The sequence below is a fragment of the Phodopus roborovskii genome, unplaced genomic scaffold (genome assembly GCF_943737965.1).
Source record: "Phodopus roborovskii unplaced genomic scaffold, PHOROB, whole genome shotgun sequence".
NCBI lineage: Eukaryota > Metazoa > Chordata > Mammalia > Rodentia > Cricetidae > Phodopus > Phodopus roborovskii.
Window position 1 is genome coordinate 70219 of NW_026126192.1, and position 18761 is coordinate 88979.

Consider the following 18761-nt stretch of genomic DNA (forward strand, 5'->3'; position numbering starts at 1 on the left):
ATTGAGGCACATTCCCCAGCCCCAGCAAATATATGGTGGCTCACTGTCCATAACTGTCCATACCTCCAGGTCCAGGGGACCTGATACCCTCTTCTGGTATCAGGCATAAACATGGTGCATAGACATACATACAAGCAAAACACCCATATATGTAAAAAAATTTAAAATATTTTAGAATCAAAACCCAAAAACCAAATCAGATAAACAAAAAGTACTTTAGGTCCCTTCTAAGCAACAGAGTTCTTAAGTCTCATTTAGAACCTCAACCAGAAAAGTTTGGCAGCTACTAAAGTGTAAGAGCCTGGAGGGGCAGAGAATGCATCCTCTGGAGCAGGAAGACTGTGGTAGATATTCACTATTATCTGCGTAAGTGCTTTCCTAATGAATACCTGTTTATCATTTATCTTGGGTATTGTGGCCACACTTAAGCCTCACCTTCAATTGGTACCCATGTGGGTTGATTCTCACAATCAGCTCACTTGGCTGGCTGGTCATGGCATCCATGACCCAAAGCAAGGCCTGCCAGCCTCCCTGTGTTTACTCAGTCAGATGATCCAGCCCCTTCCCTCCCTTATAATGGATCATGTTTGTACCTGAAGCCATGCCCCTAGGATATGGCCACCACTGCAATTTCACTGGCAAAGCAAGATGCCACTACAAGCAGGATCAAAACTCCTAGGTGAGTCCCAGATGATTTCAGATTGTAATGCCCATTGTCTTACCTGAGTGCTTTTGATAGATAGTACGGTCCCACAAACTCCCCACATTTAGAGCTGATATACGAATTTGTGTCTGGTCTGCTAATGATACTCTATCCAGGATGAGGGTGGCCATGGAAAAGCCATCAGAGGATTGGGATGCAGGCCAGAGTGAGAAAGTACATGCAGCTATAAGTCTGTGCCCAGCTGACAAGTGACCATGGAGAGAGGAGACTGGCTAGCAAATGAGAAATTAAGGAAATTCAAGGGAATAATTTAAAAGAGAACACTACAACGCTTACCTCATGCCAGCAGCTGTACATGATGGTATATACCCTCTCTGATGCCAGATGAGGCCTGTAGAGACGTAAGCCCTGAGCAATGTGTTCTGCCGTCTCACTGTTAGTAAATCTCTCATATGGCATCTTCCCAAGGGAGTAAATTTCCCACATTAAAACCCCTAGAAGATACAAAAGAAAAGTGTATTCAGTCTTTTAGGAGTACTTGGGGCCTAATCCTTCTGGATGAACCTTAAAGATTAAAATTAGTTTCACCCTCTGTGAATTTTGCATTTTGATCAAACATCTGCCATGGTCCTGGCTACACCGGTGTTAGAAGTCAGAGTCACACTATACTTGAACATTAGCTTGTCTAGAAGAGAGGCCGTGTCTTGTTTGTCTTGGTAGCTTCAGTGTCTGGCAGAATGCCTAGTACATAATCAGTATTCAGAAGCCATTCAATAATGAATGGTTTGTTTCCCAGGCTATATTGTAAGTTCTAAGAAAACACAGATTATGTCCAATTTGCTATGGTTGTCCTCAGAAGCCCCTGTGGTTCCTGACATCCTGACACATAAAAAGCACCCAAGGATCAGATGAATGATAAAAGGAATGCAAATGTCAACTGTCCCGATATGTTCTTCTTTGAACTGTATAATCTATATTCTTTCCCATCACCAGCATGTGTGTGTGTGTGTGCTTGCTCATGTACACCACAGCATACAGTGGAGGTCAGATAACAACCTTGAGTGTTGATCCACACCTTCCATTTGTTAGAGACAGGGTGTCCCTTGCTGTTTTTCTGGTCTCTGACTCCTATCTGCTGGTAGAGACATAGTGGGATTCCAGATGCCTGTATTCACTACTGCTTCCAGCTTTTGTCTGGGCTCTGGTGATCTGAACTTAAGTTGTAAGGCTTGCATGAGAAGCAGTTTTGTTTGTTTACCCACTGAGCCATCTCCACAACCTAACCTGTATGTTTGTATCTACTTACCAAAAGCCCAAATGTCAGATTTACTGCTGAACTTGCTATACATGAGCACTTCTGGTGGAGACCACCGGACTGGGAATTTGGAGCCTACTGAGCTGGTGTATTCATCATCCAGGACATACCTGCAAAGAATTCAAGACTGGTTTCCATTAAGATTTAGACAGCTTGATATGTGCCTGAGTCTTCTCAGCACACCCGTGGGGGCTGCACAAACACACATTCATATGTTTTCCCAAAATTTTCTGCAGGTCAGCCAGTGCATTCTACAAATGTAACTTTTAACAAAACCTTCGTTACAATTTTCTTCTTTAAAAAAAGTATTTATTTGCCTTCTATGTGGTTGAATCCACAGCATTGCATATGCCAGGCTACTACCTACTAGTGATATTCACTTCTGGTCCTTTTTGTACTTTGGGGTTTTTGTTGTTGTTTTGTTTTTGTTTTTTGTTAGTTTGTTCATTTAGTAGGTTTTTTGTTGTTCTTTTGGTTTGGTTTTTGTTGTTGTTGTTGTTGTTACTGGGTTTTTTGTTTGTTTGTTTGTTTGTTTTTTGAGACGGTTTCTCTGTGGCTTTGGAGCCTGTCCTGGAACTCACTCTTGTAGACCTGGTTGGTCTTGAACTCACAGAGATCCGCCTGCCTCTGCCTCCTGAGTGCTGGGATTAAAGGAATGCCACCAACAACCGGCTTGCACTTTTTTTTTTAACGAGACAGGGTGTCACTAAATTAAGTTTCTCCGTGTACTCTGTGTACTCTGGCTATCCTGGAAATCATTCTGTAGAAAAGGTTGGCCTTGAAATCATGGAGATCTGCCTGCCTCTGCCTCCAAGTTCTGGAACTAAAGATGTGTGCCACTACCACCCAGCTAATTGTGAGCCACAGGTGGAAACTGGGCTTGAACCCGGGTCCTCTGGAAGAGCATCCAGTGATCTTAACCAATGAACCATCTCTCCAGTCCCTTGAAATTTCCATCATGACTGCTACTTGAGCTTCCAGAGTAGCTGCGATTACAGGACTGCACCATCAGGCTCAGCTTTCAGATTGGTTTCTGATTTAGCTTTCCTGATACACAATATGCTTACAATAAGAATAAACAGATGAGAGGCTGGAGAGGTGGCTCAGAGGTTAAGAGTACTGACTGCTCTTCCAGAGGTCCTGAATTCAATTCCCAATAACCACATGTGGTGGCTCACAACCACCTATAATGCGATCTGGTGCCCTCTTCTGTTGTGCAGGCAAAATACTGTATATATAATAAATAAATCTTTATAAAAAAAAGAACAGGTGAATAAAACTAATAAGGACTTCTTTCCTCTTCTCTACCATTTTCTTTCTCTGCATTTCTTTTTTCCTTTTCTTTCATTCTGCAGTAGCCAATAAGGGTTAGATCAAAAAAGGAGGAATGGAAGACAGTCAGTAGGTTTAATATCAAGATAAGATATTGGGGAAATAGGAGAAGGATGAAGAGGGGGAGAAAGAGTGCAGAGGAAAAAGATGAAAGGAGAAGAGGGTTACGACAATGATGGAAAGGATGATCTTGGTGTGTTGGCACATGCTTGGAATCCCAGGATTCCAGAGGTTGAATCTGTTGATCTTGAACCCACAGATCACTAGGGAAAACACACAAGAGACTCTTCTCCAAGATAAAATACTTGCTTTTCTGCCTGGAAAACTGGGAGTGGGTTTTGTTAATCTGTTGACTTTTTTGCTATCTGTGGAGGGAGACCTCACCCACATTTTGCTATAGAGGCAGACCTTATCCAAAGTCGCCAGAAAGGTTATCCCAGGCTCTTCCTTCCCTAGACCGTTACCCATCCTTACGGGAGTTTTCACATGTACTTTATGTCATGCTGATCTCATTAGATTCTAGGCCTTTTAGCTACAGAACCCACCCTCATGGTTGCATGTACTGTCTAAAAGTTTCTATCTAGTCACAGCTTAAGCTTCATTGTGTGCCTGGAATTGGATTGATTACACTGATTATTACCTGGAAACCTTTTCCCAAAGTGTAGTGAGTTTTATATATGCTGACAATGAACCGTCTGGCATTAGACTCCCTGAAGTCTGATCAATCTGCATGGGGTTTTCACTCTCATCTCCTCAAGGGTTCACTTCCCTGCCCAAATACCTCATGAGTCAAGAGGATAGCTGAGTTCCAGAGCAGCCTGGGCTACACACTGAGTTTCAGACTAGTCTGTACTGGAGTGAGACATTTTGTCTCAAAAAAAAAAAACTAAAACCATAAGAAACATAACCAAACTTTAATCCCATCATGCAGGAAACACAGGCAGGCAGATCTCTGTGAGTTCAAGGCCAGCCTGGTCTAGAGATCTAGTTCCAAGACAGGCTCCAAAACAATACAGAGAAACCCTGTCTCAAAAAACCAAAAAAAAAAAAAAAAAAAAAAAGAAAGAAAGAAAAGAAATATAACAAAAAAGAAAGGGAAGAAAGGAAGGAAGGAGGAAGGATGAAATGAACTAAATATTTCAGACTGTACAGATGTTAGAAGACATTAGAATGAGAACAGGAAAAAAAGGAAACACACACACACACAAATGAGAACAGGAAGTCCAGGCATGATGATGCCTTTAATCCCTCCTGGTCTACATAGTGAGCTCCAGGATAGCCAGACCCTACATAGGGAGATCCTGTCTCAAAAAACAAAAAATGTAGAACAGAAAAACAACACAAAAAGTGTAACATAATCCTGTTTGTTCTGTGCTATTTTCATATCTAAAGTTGTCGATAAAGTCAGATGTGCTAGCAATGCCTGTAATCCCAGCAGTGGAGAAGCTGAGGCACGATAGAACACTCACGAGTTTGAGGCCACCATGGACTACATAGAATAACCATTTTTCCAAAATAAATACTAAATAGGAAGATGAAAAAGGCACACTCACCTAGACAGGCCAAAGTCAGATACTTTCACAACTCCTTGATCGTTTACCAAACAGTTTCGAGCTGCCTACAATACAATACATATCAGTGAGACTGCATCCTTGGCTACCAGGTAAAAGACATGAAGTTTCTGCCTACCAGCAAAATGAAAGTGGGAAGGCTCAGGGCCTTCTGCTAAGGGCACCTGCCACGTAACAGGAGTTATTTGATGCTACTGAGGTAGGGGTGTGTGTGTGTGTGTGTGTGTGTGTGTGTGTGTAGTTGTGTCTAAATGTGTATGCATGTGCATGTGTCGGTCAGAGCTTGATATCAGGTGTCTTCTTTGATCAATCTCTATTTCTTGAGATAGAGTCACTGAACCTAAAACTCACTGATTGGGCTAGGCTGGCCAATGAGCTCTATCTCTGCCTACAGCCCTAGTGCTGGGATTGCAGATGTGTGCTGCCACACCTGACTTTTATATGGGCACTATGGACCTGAACTTGGGTCTTTTTTTCTTACTCTGGAGGCACTTTACCAGAAAACCTACCTCCCTTGCCCTGAATTTTGTCTTTTTTGTTTGCTTGCTTGTTTGGTTTTTTTTTTTTTTTTTTTTTTTTTAGAGAGAAAGGGTCTTATCCTATACTTCAGGCTGACCTAGAACTCACTATGTAGCTCAGGCTGGCCTCAAACTCACAGGAATCTTCCTGTTTCCATCTCAAAGGTGCTGAGATTATGAGCATGGGGCAGCATGCTTGACTGATGCTGAGAAATTTTGTTGCATTTCCATCACATGGAAAGCAGCCTCCTATGTACTCCCTAAATCATGCAGAACAATTTCATTCTTGTGGACAGCTCCACGTCCCTGAATGGCTAAGAAAATTCAGAAGAAACACTGGGCAAATTTGTTTTGTTTTCTGCCCTTCTGGTAGCGGGACTAGGGCAATTCGAGTCTTCATCTGGCCGAAAGAGACAGAGGTACAAACTGATGCCTCTAGGGGCTAAGCAGGCAAACAAAGAGTTAAGTGGGTGGAATCTGCAGCCCAGCACCAGGTGACAATTAGCATGGACAGTGAGAGTATGTTTCCTGTCTTCCCAGATGGTCTAGGTTTTCAAGAGAAACTGGAAAGTACAGTTGATTTTTAAATGTAGAATGCTCCTCTCTAAGTATTATAGTATGTCAACTATAATAAAACAGTTTTTAAAATCATGAAAGATGACTGGAGAGATGGCTCAGAGGTTAAGAGCACATGGGCAGCTCTCCCACAGGTCTTGAGTTCAATTCCCAGCAACTACATGGTGGGTCATAGCCTTCTGTAATGAGATCTAGTGACCTCTTCTGGCCTGCAAGCATAATGCAGGTAGAGTGACCTCTTCTGGCCTGCAAGCATAATGCAGATAGAACATTGTATACATAATAAATACACAAATCTTTAAAAAACAAAACAACTCATGAGACAGCTGGAAAGATGGTCTGTTGGTAGAATGCTTGACTAGCAAGCACAAACCAGATGTGGTGATGCACACCTATAATCCTAGCATTTGGGAATAGAAAGAGAAAGACCAGAAGTCCAAATTCAGCCTGGGCTACATGTAACCCTGTCTCACAAATAAATTAAAATGAAAAGAACAAAAAAGTGGAACAAAATTTGTCCGTGGGTCCTGTTTGTAATTCTCATGTAACCTTGTACCAGGAAGAGTCCCACTAGTAGCCCTACTGGGAAACACGGGATTGCTCTTCTCCTCAAGGTCTAGAATGGGTTGTGTTTCCTCACAGGTGATGGAGACTTGGGGTAAATGGCAGGTTGGAATTGAGGCTGGAGACAACTTATGGGCTCAACACTGGTGCAGATGCATGCTTAATAATAACGTTTTCTAGAGAAAATCTAATGCTGGCTGGCGCTTGTGACCCTCCTCAACAGTGTATGCTATATCTTCCAATGCCCATTCCACCCCCTTGATCCCCACCCCAGCCCTTCCGAGGTCCCACCAGGTCTCGGTGAAGGAACTGCTTTGACTCCAAGTACTCCATTGCTTCACAGACATCTTTGCACATCTCCAGCAGCTGCTGAGTCTGAAAGCGGTGGCGCATCTCCCTCAGGTAGTTCAAAAGACACCCATTAGCCATGTACTCAGTGATAATGAAGATGGGGCGCTGTTTGGTGCAGACTCCATACAATTGCACCAGCTTCTCATGGGAAAGATTCCTACAGGAGAGGCAAGGAGCTAGTCCTCCAGTCTTGCCCCTGCAGACCAGTCATAAAGGGGCATAGGAGGAAAGGGAATGGCCTAGCATTGAACATCCAGTAAGGTACCACAATAACAAGGATATTTCTTTCTTCCCATCACAAAACCCAAAGGTGCTTCAGATGTGAGGAAGAACAGAGATTTGGAGTGTACCAAATGGACCAGAAACAAGCCCAAGCTTTAAAATCAGTAAGTAAAACTAGAATCAACCTTTCTTTTGAAAGTCTAATATTGTAATCTAGCCCCAAATGCTATTGAAAGGGGCAATATACATGCCCAACACTATTCTCAACCAGTATCTAAGTCAAAGAAATAATTACCTTAGCAATTCAGCTATTTATTTATTTATTTATTTATTTATTTATTTATTTAGAGACAGTGTTTCGCTGTGTGGCCTTGGAGCCTGTCCTGGAACTTGCTCTCTAGACCAGGCTAGCTTCAAACTCACAGAGATCAAAGGGATCAAAGGCATGCACCACCACTGCTCCACACCTTAGCAGTTTTTTAAGGTAACCTACCAAAGGTTAACTTCAGGGCCCTGATCAAAAGTTCCTCTCACTGTAAGTGATCTTAGACCACAGCGTGCTGTCCTTATGGTTCTAGACTTCTACAACTGGTCTGAGAATTAAATTTAGATGGAACTCACATCATGACTTTGGCTTCTTCAATGAATTCATCCTCAGACATGGAGCCTTCTCTGATCATCTTGATGGCCACATCATACTGGCCCCTCCATTTCCCATATTTTACTACACCGAATTGTCCAGTTCCAAGCTCCTTCAAGAAGGTCAGGTCTTTTGGATCGATTTCCCATGATCCTACCAACAAAGTCTTATTGTGACTCTTTGAGGAGGCATACATATATACATGCATACATACATAATGCCTATAATATGTAAGATTCCATACTAGGAAATAAATAGGAAAAATAGTAAAGGATCAATCCTCAGGAATACTAATCTACCTTTCTTTACTCAGATAAATCTCAGGGGAGGGGATTTACTGGTTGGAGGAATCAGGGGGTTTTAGGTACAAATTGGCCAAAAGAGAAGAAGATAAAACAAGCCACTTTCCAAAATCCAGTTGTGATTAGGTTAATAATGACAGTTAATAAACTCATGAATGATGTTGATTTTTTTAAACATGATAAAATAGAGCTGGTGAGATATCTCTGTAGGTAAAGGTACTTGTGCTTGGCACCAAACTTGAAGACACGAGTTTGAGCCCCTGAACACACATGTTGGAAGGAGAGAAACAATTCAATGTTATTTTCTGACCTGTGTGTGTGCTAATACAAGTTTGTGTGCACATGCACAAATGCATCAACAAGAAAGTCTCTTCTGTATCTGTTTTTGCAGTCCCAGAAGGAACCACTAGAGGGAGAAATTATTAAATATCTTGGTTCTGTCTGGCCTTTCCTAGAGACAGCTGGCACAGAAAAGTATCTCTTAAGAACATTCCAAAGGACAAGGTCTACTGAGGTAATTCTTGTAACTGCCAGTCCACCCAACTCTATAGAAAGAAGCTGTTACCATAGCCCAGGCCTGCAGTGGAAGGTGCATTTTTGTTTTGTTTAGACACAGGATATTTCAGCCTGGATATGAGTCCTGAAACAGAGAAGTTACAATGTCAGCATAGGAGATGGGAATTCCTTGTACATCAATTTAAATTCTCACAATTCTAGTATGAATCTTTCAAAGTAATTTTGAATCCCAGATCTCCACTAATTCATTGTTTTCTGAAGGTTTCTTCCCTCACAAATGTTTTTGAGGGCAAAAAAGGAAAAAAATAATTGAAATATATTCCTTATTGTTTCATATGGTAGTTCACACCTGTAATCCCATCAGTTTGGAAACTGAGGTGGAAAGATTGCTGTGAGTTGGAGGCCATCCTGGGCTACTTGACAAGATAGCAAGACCCTATCTCAAAAGAAAATAAAACTAGAAACAATGTGAAAGAAAGAAAAAGGACAGAAAGACTCTTCTTACTGAATGATTGAATAAATCCCCACATCACAGCCTGGGATTAGCTCACTTACATCCTACTCTCTCAATAAAGCATTCCCAAGTGTTCATGCTTCACCAATCCTCCCTGCTTTCATCGTGTTAGTCTGTGTGTACTTAGAAAGTGTGTTCTGCTGTTGTCTAACCTGTATGTTCTCTCAGGCCAACGATCTCGACTCAGAATTTTACTAACTTCTAGAGCAGAATGAATTGCAAGAGTACATGGTAGGAACATGAATAATTGCTGGCAAGTACATTCTGGTTCATTACTCACTAGTCTCATCATTATGTGTCCTTAGCACCAAATAAGAACTTAGTCCTGGGCTGGAGAAGTGGCTCAGTAGTTAAGAGTGCATAGTACTCTTGTAGAGGAACTAAATTCAGTTTCCAGCATTCACATAACTATAGTTCCAGGAAATCCAATGCCTCTGGCCTCGACAGGCACCTGCTCTCATTTACACAGACACAGACACACACACACACACACACACACATACATAAATTTTAAATCATAAATGTATGTTAAGAAGAAGAAGGAAGAGAAATAGTCTTGCCAGTCCTGGTGTGCAGGCCTGTAATCCCAACTAAGGAAGCAGAAGCAGGAGAATCATGCTTGAGCTACAGATTAAGGTCCAGGCCAGCCTGAATAACATAGTGAGAGGCTGTTTTAAATAAATAAATAAATAAAGTTGTATGTAGAGTAGCACAAGCCTTTAACCCCAGCACTGGGAGGCAGAGAGAGGCAGATCTCTAAATTCAAGGTCAGCCTGGTCTGAAAAGCAAATTCCAGGAGAGTCAGGGCTACATAGAGAAATCCTGTCTCGAAAACCAAAAGAAAAAAGTGTGAAAACAAACAGGCCTGGGAAAATTGCTCAGTGAAAGAATACCTGCCTAGGATGTTGGGTTCAATTTCCTGGCACTATATTTAAAAAAAAAAAAAAGTTAATACCTGTTGGATGCAAGGTGTGATTACATCTTGACTAGAACCCCATCCAGCATCACAGGGATTAACTTTCATCACTAATTCATACTGCCCTGTGTGACTACACTTCCTCCCACCCTTTTGTCTTGAGTTGCTTTTCTGGGGGTTTGGAGGCCTTCTCAGCTGCCTAGGGTACTCACCTGCAGAGTTATGTTGATGGTAGTTAATGAGTTCTGGGATGGTACTGAAAAGGTGTTTCTCAGCCAGATAATACTGGCTCTGTGGTGTGGAGCATACAACATAATGGCGTATCACCCCTTGAGGGTCCCTGAATGAATGATATTTAGTCAGTAACTTGAGGACCAGATAGGGAAGGCCCCAGAGAGTAAAGGGAGATGAGTGTTGAGTTTAAGACTGAGGAGTAAGAGAGGCAAAACATCAGGAAGTGTTGGGATGCCACCCTTGTCCTTTGCCCCCATGACTTTGGAACAGAAACACTTACCCTGTAGATTTAGCAAATACAGACACAGTATATTTTCCAGCTTTGCTGGAGTCTCTGACAATGAAACCTCCTTCTTTTCCCTAAAACAATAAAAAAGAAGTTAACCATTAAGAGAAAATGGTGTTTATGCCTACATCCTTCCTGCCCCAAACACGGGGAAGGGAAAAATAGAACGGCCCTGATTTTCCCCTCAAGATCTATGTTGGAGATTCAACCTCCTTGTTTTTAATGAATCAAATGGCCGAACTGGGATCCCAGTAGGCTTGTATTCACTGTACAGAGAATGCCCTTTGCCTGTGGCCTGTACTCACCTCTTGCTTTAGCAATTGCTCAGCTTGACTCCGAGTCATGTGCTTGGAATACCACCTGTGAAGAGAGAGTGCTTGATTGGCCTCTAGGCCATGTCCAAGTGTCTTTGAAGTTAGAGCATCCTCAGGGCTCACAGGTACTATGATTCCATCATTTCATTCCAACACTTTCAAGCATCTAGCAATAATCCACACAGCACACTCTAGCCCTTCCAAAGCTCAAGTTGACACTGAGTACTCAAGGATACAGAGTGTAGAGTGCAAACAGGGACATGGGTTCAATTTTGGTGTTTGTATGCTTGCAAATGTTTTCTGTGAGAGTTTCAGTTTGAGTGAGAGTCTTCTGCATTTGGGAGTCTGAAAAACTCTCCACCACGCATATGTGATTGGGGGGTGCATCCTAACAAAATATAAACACTAACTTGGCATATAGCATCATTTGACTGAGTTGGTACTAATTTTGATGTCAGTCTTAAAATAAACAAAGTTATTAAAAGTATATATAAAATATTTTAATCCCAGCACCCGGGAAACAGCGGCAAGGGGATCTATGTGATTCTGAGGCCAGCCTTGTCTACAGATTAAGTTCTAGGACAGTCAGGGCTACACAGAAAAAAAAAACCTGTCGTGAGAAACAAAACAAAAGAGTATATTTAAAAAAGTATGTAAAAATATATTTTGGGGGGGTGGGTTACTAGAGATGACTCAGCTGTTAAGAGCACTGACTTGTCTTCCAGAGGACCACATAGCAGCTTACAACTGTAACACTCATTCCAGGGGATCCAGCACACTCACACAGACTCACATGCAGGCAAAACACCAATGCACATAAAATAAAAATAAACAAAATCATTTTATAAAAAGTATATGCTGTCCTGAAATTTGTCCTGCAAGTTTGTGCCCAGAAAACATAAGTATAATCATACTCACTCATACATCTCTATGGAGTCTTCTGCTTCAGTGACATAGTTGCTAGGAATGTAACCCTCCTGCCTGTGGAGGAGACAATATGGTCATGCAGTGTTTCTTCATCCTTGGGTAGACAGATTCCTGTACCCACTTCCCTGAGCGCAAACCAAATAGCAGTGAGAGATATAAATATACCCCTCAATGAAGACTGTGTATCTGATGCACAGTGAAGCCAGCGAAGGGTGGAACTTCTGAACTCTGATATTGCATTGTGTGCATCAGCACAGACATTCTTAGAGGGGACATGCTGCACATAGAGCTGTACACGGACAAATACTGGAAGGGAGAGTGCATTTATGGTGTTGTGAGAAGAATAAGCTCTGGTCCAGACACTGAACAGGAGAATGGTGTTGTGGCATTTTGTGTGCAAGTGGAGTGGGCCGGCAGAGGTTCAGGAGGGGCTGCACACACTCACCCATTTTTATCTCGTGCTCGCCACCATGGTAGATTGCTTTCCTCCAGGATAAAGTACTCCTCGCCTTTTCGCAATTGTAAGTCATTTGCATTCATTGGCATATAATCATAAAGAGCCACAACCTTTTTCAGCTCACTTGTGGAAACTGGTGCTGCTGTTGGCTCAGGGGGGAGTGGTTTTTTCAAGATCTGTGTAGTTAGGAGGAAAAGTATAGGACAGAAGTTTGGCTAGTCATCAGACATGCTCCTCTCCTCCTTCCTTCTAACTCTTTGGTTTACAGGAGAAAGAAAATATTCTAACCCACAACAGGCATAATAAATACTTTGGTCAAGTTTCATTCCACCATCATTTAAGTCCCATTCAGGTGCTCCCAACTTGGGTACACATGAAGATCACCTAAGGAGTGTTTCATTATTCTTATCGACAGAAAGTTTCCAACAGACCAACTACATCAAATTTTCTGTTAGTAGAACCAAAACATTAGCATTCTCTAAATTCGACCAGGAATCCTGTTTGGTACTTAAGTAGTTCATGGATCTAGTAACTGATTTGGAACCTCAGATTCCTTCTTTGCAAAACGATCATACTAAAGCTTAAAGTAAAAATGGAGCCGCAAATCAAGTTTTTAAATCCTCTCTCTCTCTCTCTCTCTCTCTCTCTCTCTCTCTCTCTCTCTCTCTCTCTGTGTGTGTGTGTGTGTGTGTATTTATGCAAGTGTACAACAATGTACATGTGGAAGTCAGAATACAACTTTTCTTTAACCATGTATATCCCAAGGATCAAACTCACGTTGTGAGACTTGGTGGCAATCACCTTTACCTCACCAGCCATCTCAACAGCCCCCCAAAAATCAAATTTTGGAGTAAAATGTTAACCAGGGATGATGAAGTATGGACATAATCCCAGCGCTTTGGAGACAGAGGCAGATGGATTAAGAGTTTGAGGTCAGCCAAACATGATAATACACATGCCATCACTTGAGAGGGGTATAAAGGAAGATTAGCAGTTCAAGACCATCCTAAACTACATCTTGGCTACCTAAGACCATGCCCTCCCACTAAAACATGCTCAAGGAAAGGAAAGGAAAGGAGAGAGTTGAGGCCATCTTGGATTGTATAATGAGACACTATCTCAAAATGCAAAGGAGAAAGCAAGAAATAAATGAGGAATGGTAGTGATAGAATTTAATGTGCTCAGTGCTAAATTCTTTTAACCTTCTTGTATGTTTGAAAACACTTTTAACTAAAAATACATAAATAAACTGTACATGGTGCCGAATGCCTTTAATCCCACTACTCTGGATGTAGAGGCAGGCAGATCTTAGTGAGTTTGAGGACAGGCTGTCTACAGGATGAGTTCCAGGACACTCACAGCTACACAGAAAAACCATGTCTTGTCTTAGTTAGGGTTTCTATTGCTATGAAGGGACACCATGACCATAGCAACTCTTATAAAGGTAAACATTTCATTGGGGCTGGCTTACAGTTTCAGAGGTTTAGTCCATTATCGTCATGGTGGGAAGCATGGTGGCATGCAGGCAGACATGGTGCTGAAGAAGGAGCTGAGAGTTCTACATCCAGATCCAAAGGCAGTAGGAAAGGACTGAGCCACTAGGCCTTGTTTGGCCTTCTTTGACCTCAAAGCCCACCCCACCCCCACCCGCAGTGACAGAGTTCCTCCAACAAAGCCACATCTATAGGGAGGCCACACTACCTAACAGTGCTACTTCCTATGAGCCTATGGGGACCATTTTCTTTTAAACTACCACATGTATCAAAAAATTGAGATTAAATAAATTAAATAGCTGCCAAGAGGTACCTAATAGCCTTCTTCTCATTGAAGAGGAAGTCTAAGTAGAAGGGCAAACCATTTTGCTCAGTGTAGAGATCAATGAGTACTTCTAAGTTCCAGGCAACCCTGAGATGCTGATGTGTAGTCAGCGACTGACAATGTTTTTTTGTTGTTGTTGTTGTTTTGTTTTGTTTTTTAGTTTGTTTTTGTTTTTTGAGACAATTTCTCTGTGTAGCTCTGGCTGTTCTGGAACTGTCTATGGAACTCACTCTGTAGAGCAGGCTGGCCTCAACTCAGAAATTTACATGCTTCTGCCACCCAAGTGTTGAGATTAAAGGTATGGACCACCATGCCCGGTGACAGCAAGTTTTTATTTAGCCCACAGCTGCATGTACTTTCCCTTTATACCTGATCTTCTTCTGGGGTAGGGGGAAGAGGCTTTTTTGTTTTTCGATGAGAACTCCCAGGTTTTAAGCCTGTAAAACAAGAAGCCAGTGATACTATAAGATGCATTTATACGGGAGGGCCCAGAGACAGGTTTTATCCTCAGTCTTGCTGTTGTATATACTTCATTTGGCAAGTCAAAAGAGATTCTGGGTGCCTAGTCATTCATCTTAGCACGATACCAGGCGGATGTCAGCCACCATTAACTAATCTCTCCCCCAGCAGTGAAAACATGCAAATTTATGCTGAGTCCTTGAATTTGACAGACCTTTGAGACTAAAAAAAACTAATGTCAAAGGAAGGAGAAATCAGGATGAGGCACAGCTGTATGAAGCCTGGGATTCCATCTCCAGCAACACACACAGACACATGCACACACTCACTCACACACACAATCACTCACACACACTCACATACACACACTCTCTCTTTCTCTCTCTCTCTCTCTCTCTCTCTCTCACACACACACACACACACACATACACACGAGGGGTTGTACTGATCATGTATCTTACTTCCATTCCTGTTCTCCAAAATTTGGCAGCCCATAGCATTTTTGGCTGTTTGAGAGCAGCAGAGATACTGTCCATCAATCCAGAAGCAAGGGTGGTATTTCTGTACCAGGTCACTATTGTACCGGATTACTGTTGCAAGAGAGAAGAAAAATCACATAGAAAATGTCAGAGAACATACCCTCTGCCTGCTTTCCTCTTTGCCAAAGGTGAGTGTCAAGCATCAAACTACTACTCTCTCTCTCTCTCTCTCTACTTAGCCATCCTGAAGGACCCAGACAGCAAGCAGCCTGGTTGGTTCACAGGAGTAGCCTGGCCTGCCTGTCTGCACTTACTGGAATTATTTCCTGCACAGTTATCTTTGGTAGTTTGTCATAATGAGTATTCTTCAATCAACATGATAAGACTAGTTGATGTCTCCAGAACCCAATGACAAAGATAGTATCTATGTTTTTCCAGTAGCCATTATAGTTATCCTGCAACACAATTGTTAGTTACAGTGTTTGTTTTTCAGAAGAGGGAAATAAATGTACCCAGTTCTAACTCATTCCATATTTTAGTATACTAATTTCCTGGTTCCCACTTCCTGAGTCATCTTTTTTTATTATTATTATATGTTTGTTGATACAAAGTCTCACTTTGTAGCCCAGGCTGACCTGTAATTCACTATATAGCCGAGAGTAGCCTTAGACTCAAAATTAATGACTACTGCTTCATATCTTGAAGTTCCGTGGGTAAGCTACTCTGCCTGGACCCTGAGCCGTATTAGTGACACCTACATTAGGGAGAGCTTGCAACATTAGGCATATAGAATAGTCAGCAGAGCTGAGCTTGTCAGATATTGTGAGTCTAGCTTTAGGAAAAACCAAACACACATACAAACCAAAAAAGACACCATGATCCCAATCTTCCTTGGCCACTGACATTGGTATAAATATACATGCATACATATATACATAATCATCTCAATGTCAAAATACGTGTAAGTTTCATTTCCCTCACAGGGCTTGTAGGCAGGCTCAAAAAGTCTTCTAGGAAGCAAAGTAATTGACAAAGAGTGGTTTGCAGATAGGTATAATTACTGTTCATAATTCAGTGGCATCTCAAGAACCTTACAATGAAGTCAACTTCAAAAGCATTTTTTGTCTTATTGGTTTTTTTTGTTATTGTTGTTTTGATTTTCTTTTTTTTTTTTTTTTTCTTTTTTCTTTTTTCTTTCAAGACGGTTTTTTCTGTGCAGCCCTGGCTATCCTGGAACTCACTCTGCAAACTAAGCTGGCTTTGAAAAGAGATCCACCTGCTTCTACCTCCTGAGTGCTGGGATTAAAGGTGTGCACCACCACCACCTGGCAATTTCCATTTACTTTTAGAGAGCAATGTAATGTTAGGTGGATAGGGAGGTGGGCAGGATTATTCTAGATTCTAGGAGGAGTTGGAGGAGGGGGGAAACATGATTAAAAATATATTGTATGAAAGTTTAGTTTTAAAAAAGTATTCAGGCCATGACTGATAGACTGAAGCCTGGCAACCTGAACTGGATTCCAAGACCATACCTAAAAGTTAACTGTGGGGGCTGAAGAGATGGCTCAGAGGTTAAGAGCACTAATTGCTCTCTCTGAGGTCCAGAGTTCAATTCCCAGCAACCATATGGTGGCTCACAACCATCTGTAACGAGATTTGGTGCCCTATTCTGTCATGCATAATAAATAAATACATACTACATAAATAAATAAATCTTTTTTAAAAAACTTAACTGTGGTCCACAAATGTGTAACTCCAGCATTTCTCCTGAGATGGATGTTAACGAGAAGAAAATCAAGGTGGGAGGTGGAGACAGGAGAGTTCCCTGGGAGCTTGAAAATGTAACACAATGGCAGAAAGGAGACATGATGCCTCAAAACTATGATGTAAGGTGAGACACAATTTCCCAAAAGTTCTCTTCTGAACTCACACTTGGCCATGGCACATGCACACCCACAGTCACTCACAAGCAAACAAAGTAAATCAACACCTGAAAAGGCATCTGGGGTTCGTGGCGTCAGAGCACCGAGAGCAGTAAAGACAGGGGAAACAACCCACAACAGGGAGCACTGTGACAAAGATCCAGGCTGCTCCAAAGCCTTGCACATTACTGCAAAGAAGAATCTTTTAGAAAATAAGAAGAAAACCAAAATATTCCAGTGTAGAAAATAACTAAAGTTCTTAAGAGCTCACAGTCATACCTTACTCTCTTAACGCTGCGGGAAGAGGCCTAGAAGTTTCAAGGGCCATGTGTGTTTTATAGGCAAACAAACTAAAAGTAACATTTTTTTTAAAAAGTGTATGACTGTAATCCCAGCACTTGGAAACATGAGGCAGGAGGATCAAGGGTTAAGGAACTGGAGAGATGGCTCAGTGATTAAGAGCCCTGGCTGCTCTTCCAGAGGTCCTGAGTTTAACTCCCAGCCATCATATGGTTACTCACAACCATCCGTCATGAGATATGGTGCCCTCCTTTGGCTTGTAGGCATACGTGCAGGCAGAACACTGAATACATGATAAATAAATAAATCTTTAAAAATTATTAAAAATGTTTTTCAAAAAAAGTTCAAGGTTTGTCTGGGCTATATACAACACAAAACCCTGAAGCTGAAGATGTAGCTTACTTGACAGAGTACTAGCTTAGCATGCACAAGACCCTGGGCTCAATCCCTGGCGCTTCACAAAACAGGTATAGCAAGCCGAGTGGTGCTAGTGCTCATATTTAATCCTAGAACTCAGGAGGCAGAGGCAGGCGGATCTCTGTGAGTTCAAGGTCAGCCTGGTCTACAGAGTGAGTTGCAGGACAGCCAGACAATTTCATAGAGAAACCCTATCTTGAAAAACAAAACAAAAACAGGTATAGTGGCATACACTGGTAATCCCCAGACTCAGGAAATAGAGGCAGAATTTCAAGGCCATCCATCCTTAACTGCATAGCACGTTTGAGGCCAGTCTGGGCTACGTGAAACCCTCTCTCAAAAAGCAAATAAATAAAACAACAACAAAAAGGTGGCTTTTTGGTGCTTTTCACAGACACTTTTGGGGTGGGTGCATATGGTACTACGGACTGAGCATGCTAGGCAAGCGCTGTACCACTGAGCCACATTCCCAGTTCCTCATCATGACTCTCAACCACTTTCCCCTGCCACCTTCTTAGTGTTCCTCTTCACCATTACCAAGCACAGGGTGGTGACCGTTGCATCACCTATAGAAACTTTAAAAACAGTAATGTAATACAAGTGACCAAAAGTTTATCTACCTTTAATTATTAGCAGGCGCTGGTAAATCTAAATAATGCCACTGAAACTCCACCCCGCCTGGGCTAATTGCTCTGACCACAACCGCTCTCTCCTCCCCTGTGTGCTACTCCCTTCACCAAGGGGTTTCAAGACCTCCAGTTCCTCTGTACCTTCTGGGGGGGAACCAACAGACACTGTTACTACTTAACATCTAGCCACTCTGACAAACTAGCCTATGCTTATCTGCTACTAGGTGGGAAATATAGCTTCCTGCTTTCTCCAATTTCAGTGTACTCATTAAAGAATCCCTTCACTGGGTGTAGTGGGTCACGCCTTTACTCCCAGCACTCAGAAGGCTGAGGTAGGTGGATCTCTGAGTTCCAGGCTAGCACCATCTACATAGGGAGTTCCCGGCTAGCACTGTCTGCACAGGAAGTCCCAAGTCTTCCAAAGCTACATCATCTGAAAAAAGAAAAATAAATTGTAGGTCCACATCTGTAATCCCATTACTTGGGAGACTCGGGTAGGTGGATCAGTAGTAGTTCAA

General features: G+C 42.1%; 1 protein-coding gene across 2 annotated transcripts in view; it reads right to left on the minus strand.

Annotated features, from left to right (window-relative positions):
- The window catches only part of Btk (Bruton tyrosine kinase), a 44682-nt gene that overhangs the window by 2643 nt on the left and 23278 nt on the right, over positions 1–18761 (minus strand). For both annotated transcript variants that reach the window (XM_051179598.1, XM_051179599.1), the window contains exons 6-18: positions 14958–15086; positions 14407–14474; positions 12208–12395; positions 11754–11816; positions 10827–10881; positions 10516–10595; positions 10214–10341; positions 8621–8695; positions 7735–7906; positions 6832–7048; positions 4865–4929; positions 1971–2089; positions 1001–1158 (exon numbers count right to left, since the gene is read on the minus strand). In XM_051179598.1, coding sequence (XP_051035555.1) covers positions 1001–1158; positions 1971–2089; positions 4865–4929; positions 6832–7048; positions 7735–7906; positions 8621–8695; positions 10214–10341; positions 10516–10595; positions 10827–10881; positions 11754–11816; positions 12208–12395; positions 14407–14474; positions 14958–15086 — 1517 coding nt within the window. The remainder of the gene's footprint in view (positions 1–1000; positions 1159–1970; positions 2090–4864; positions 4930–6831; positions 7049–7734; positions 7907–8620; positions 8696–10213; positions 10342–10515; positions 10596–10826; positions 10882–11753; positions 11817–12207; positions 12396–14406; positions 14475–14957; positions 15087–18761) is intronic.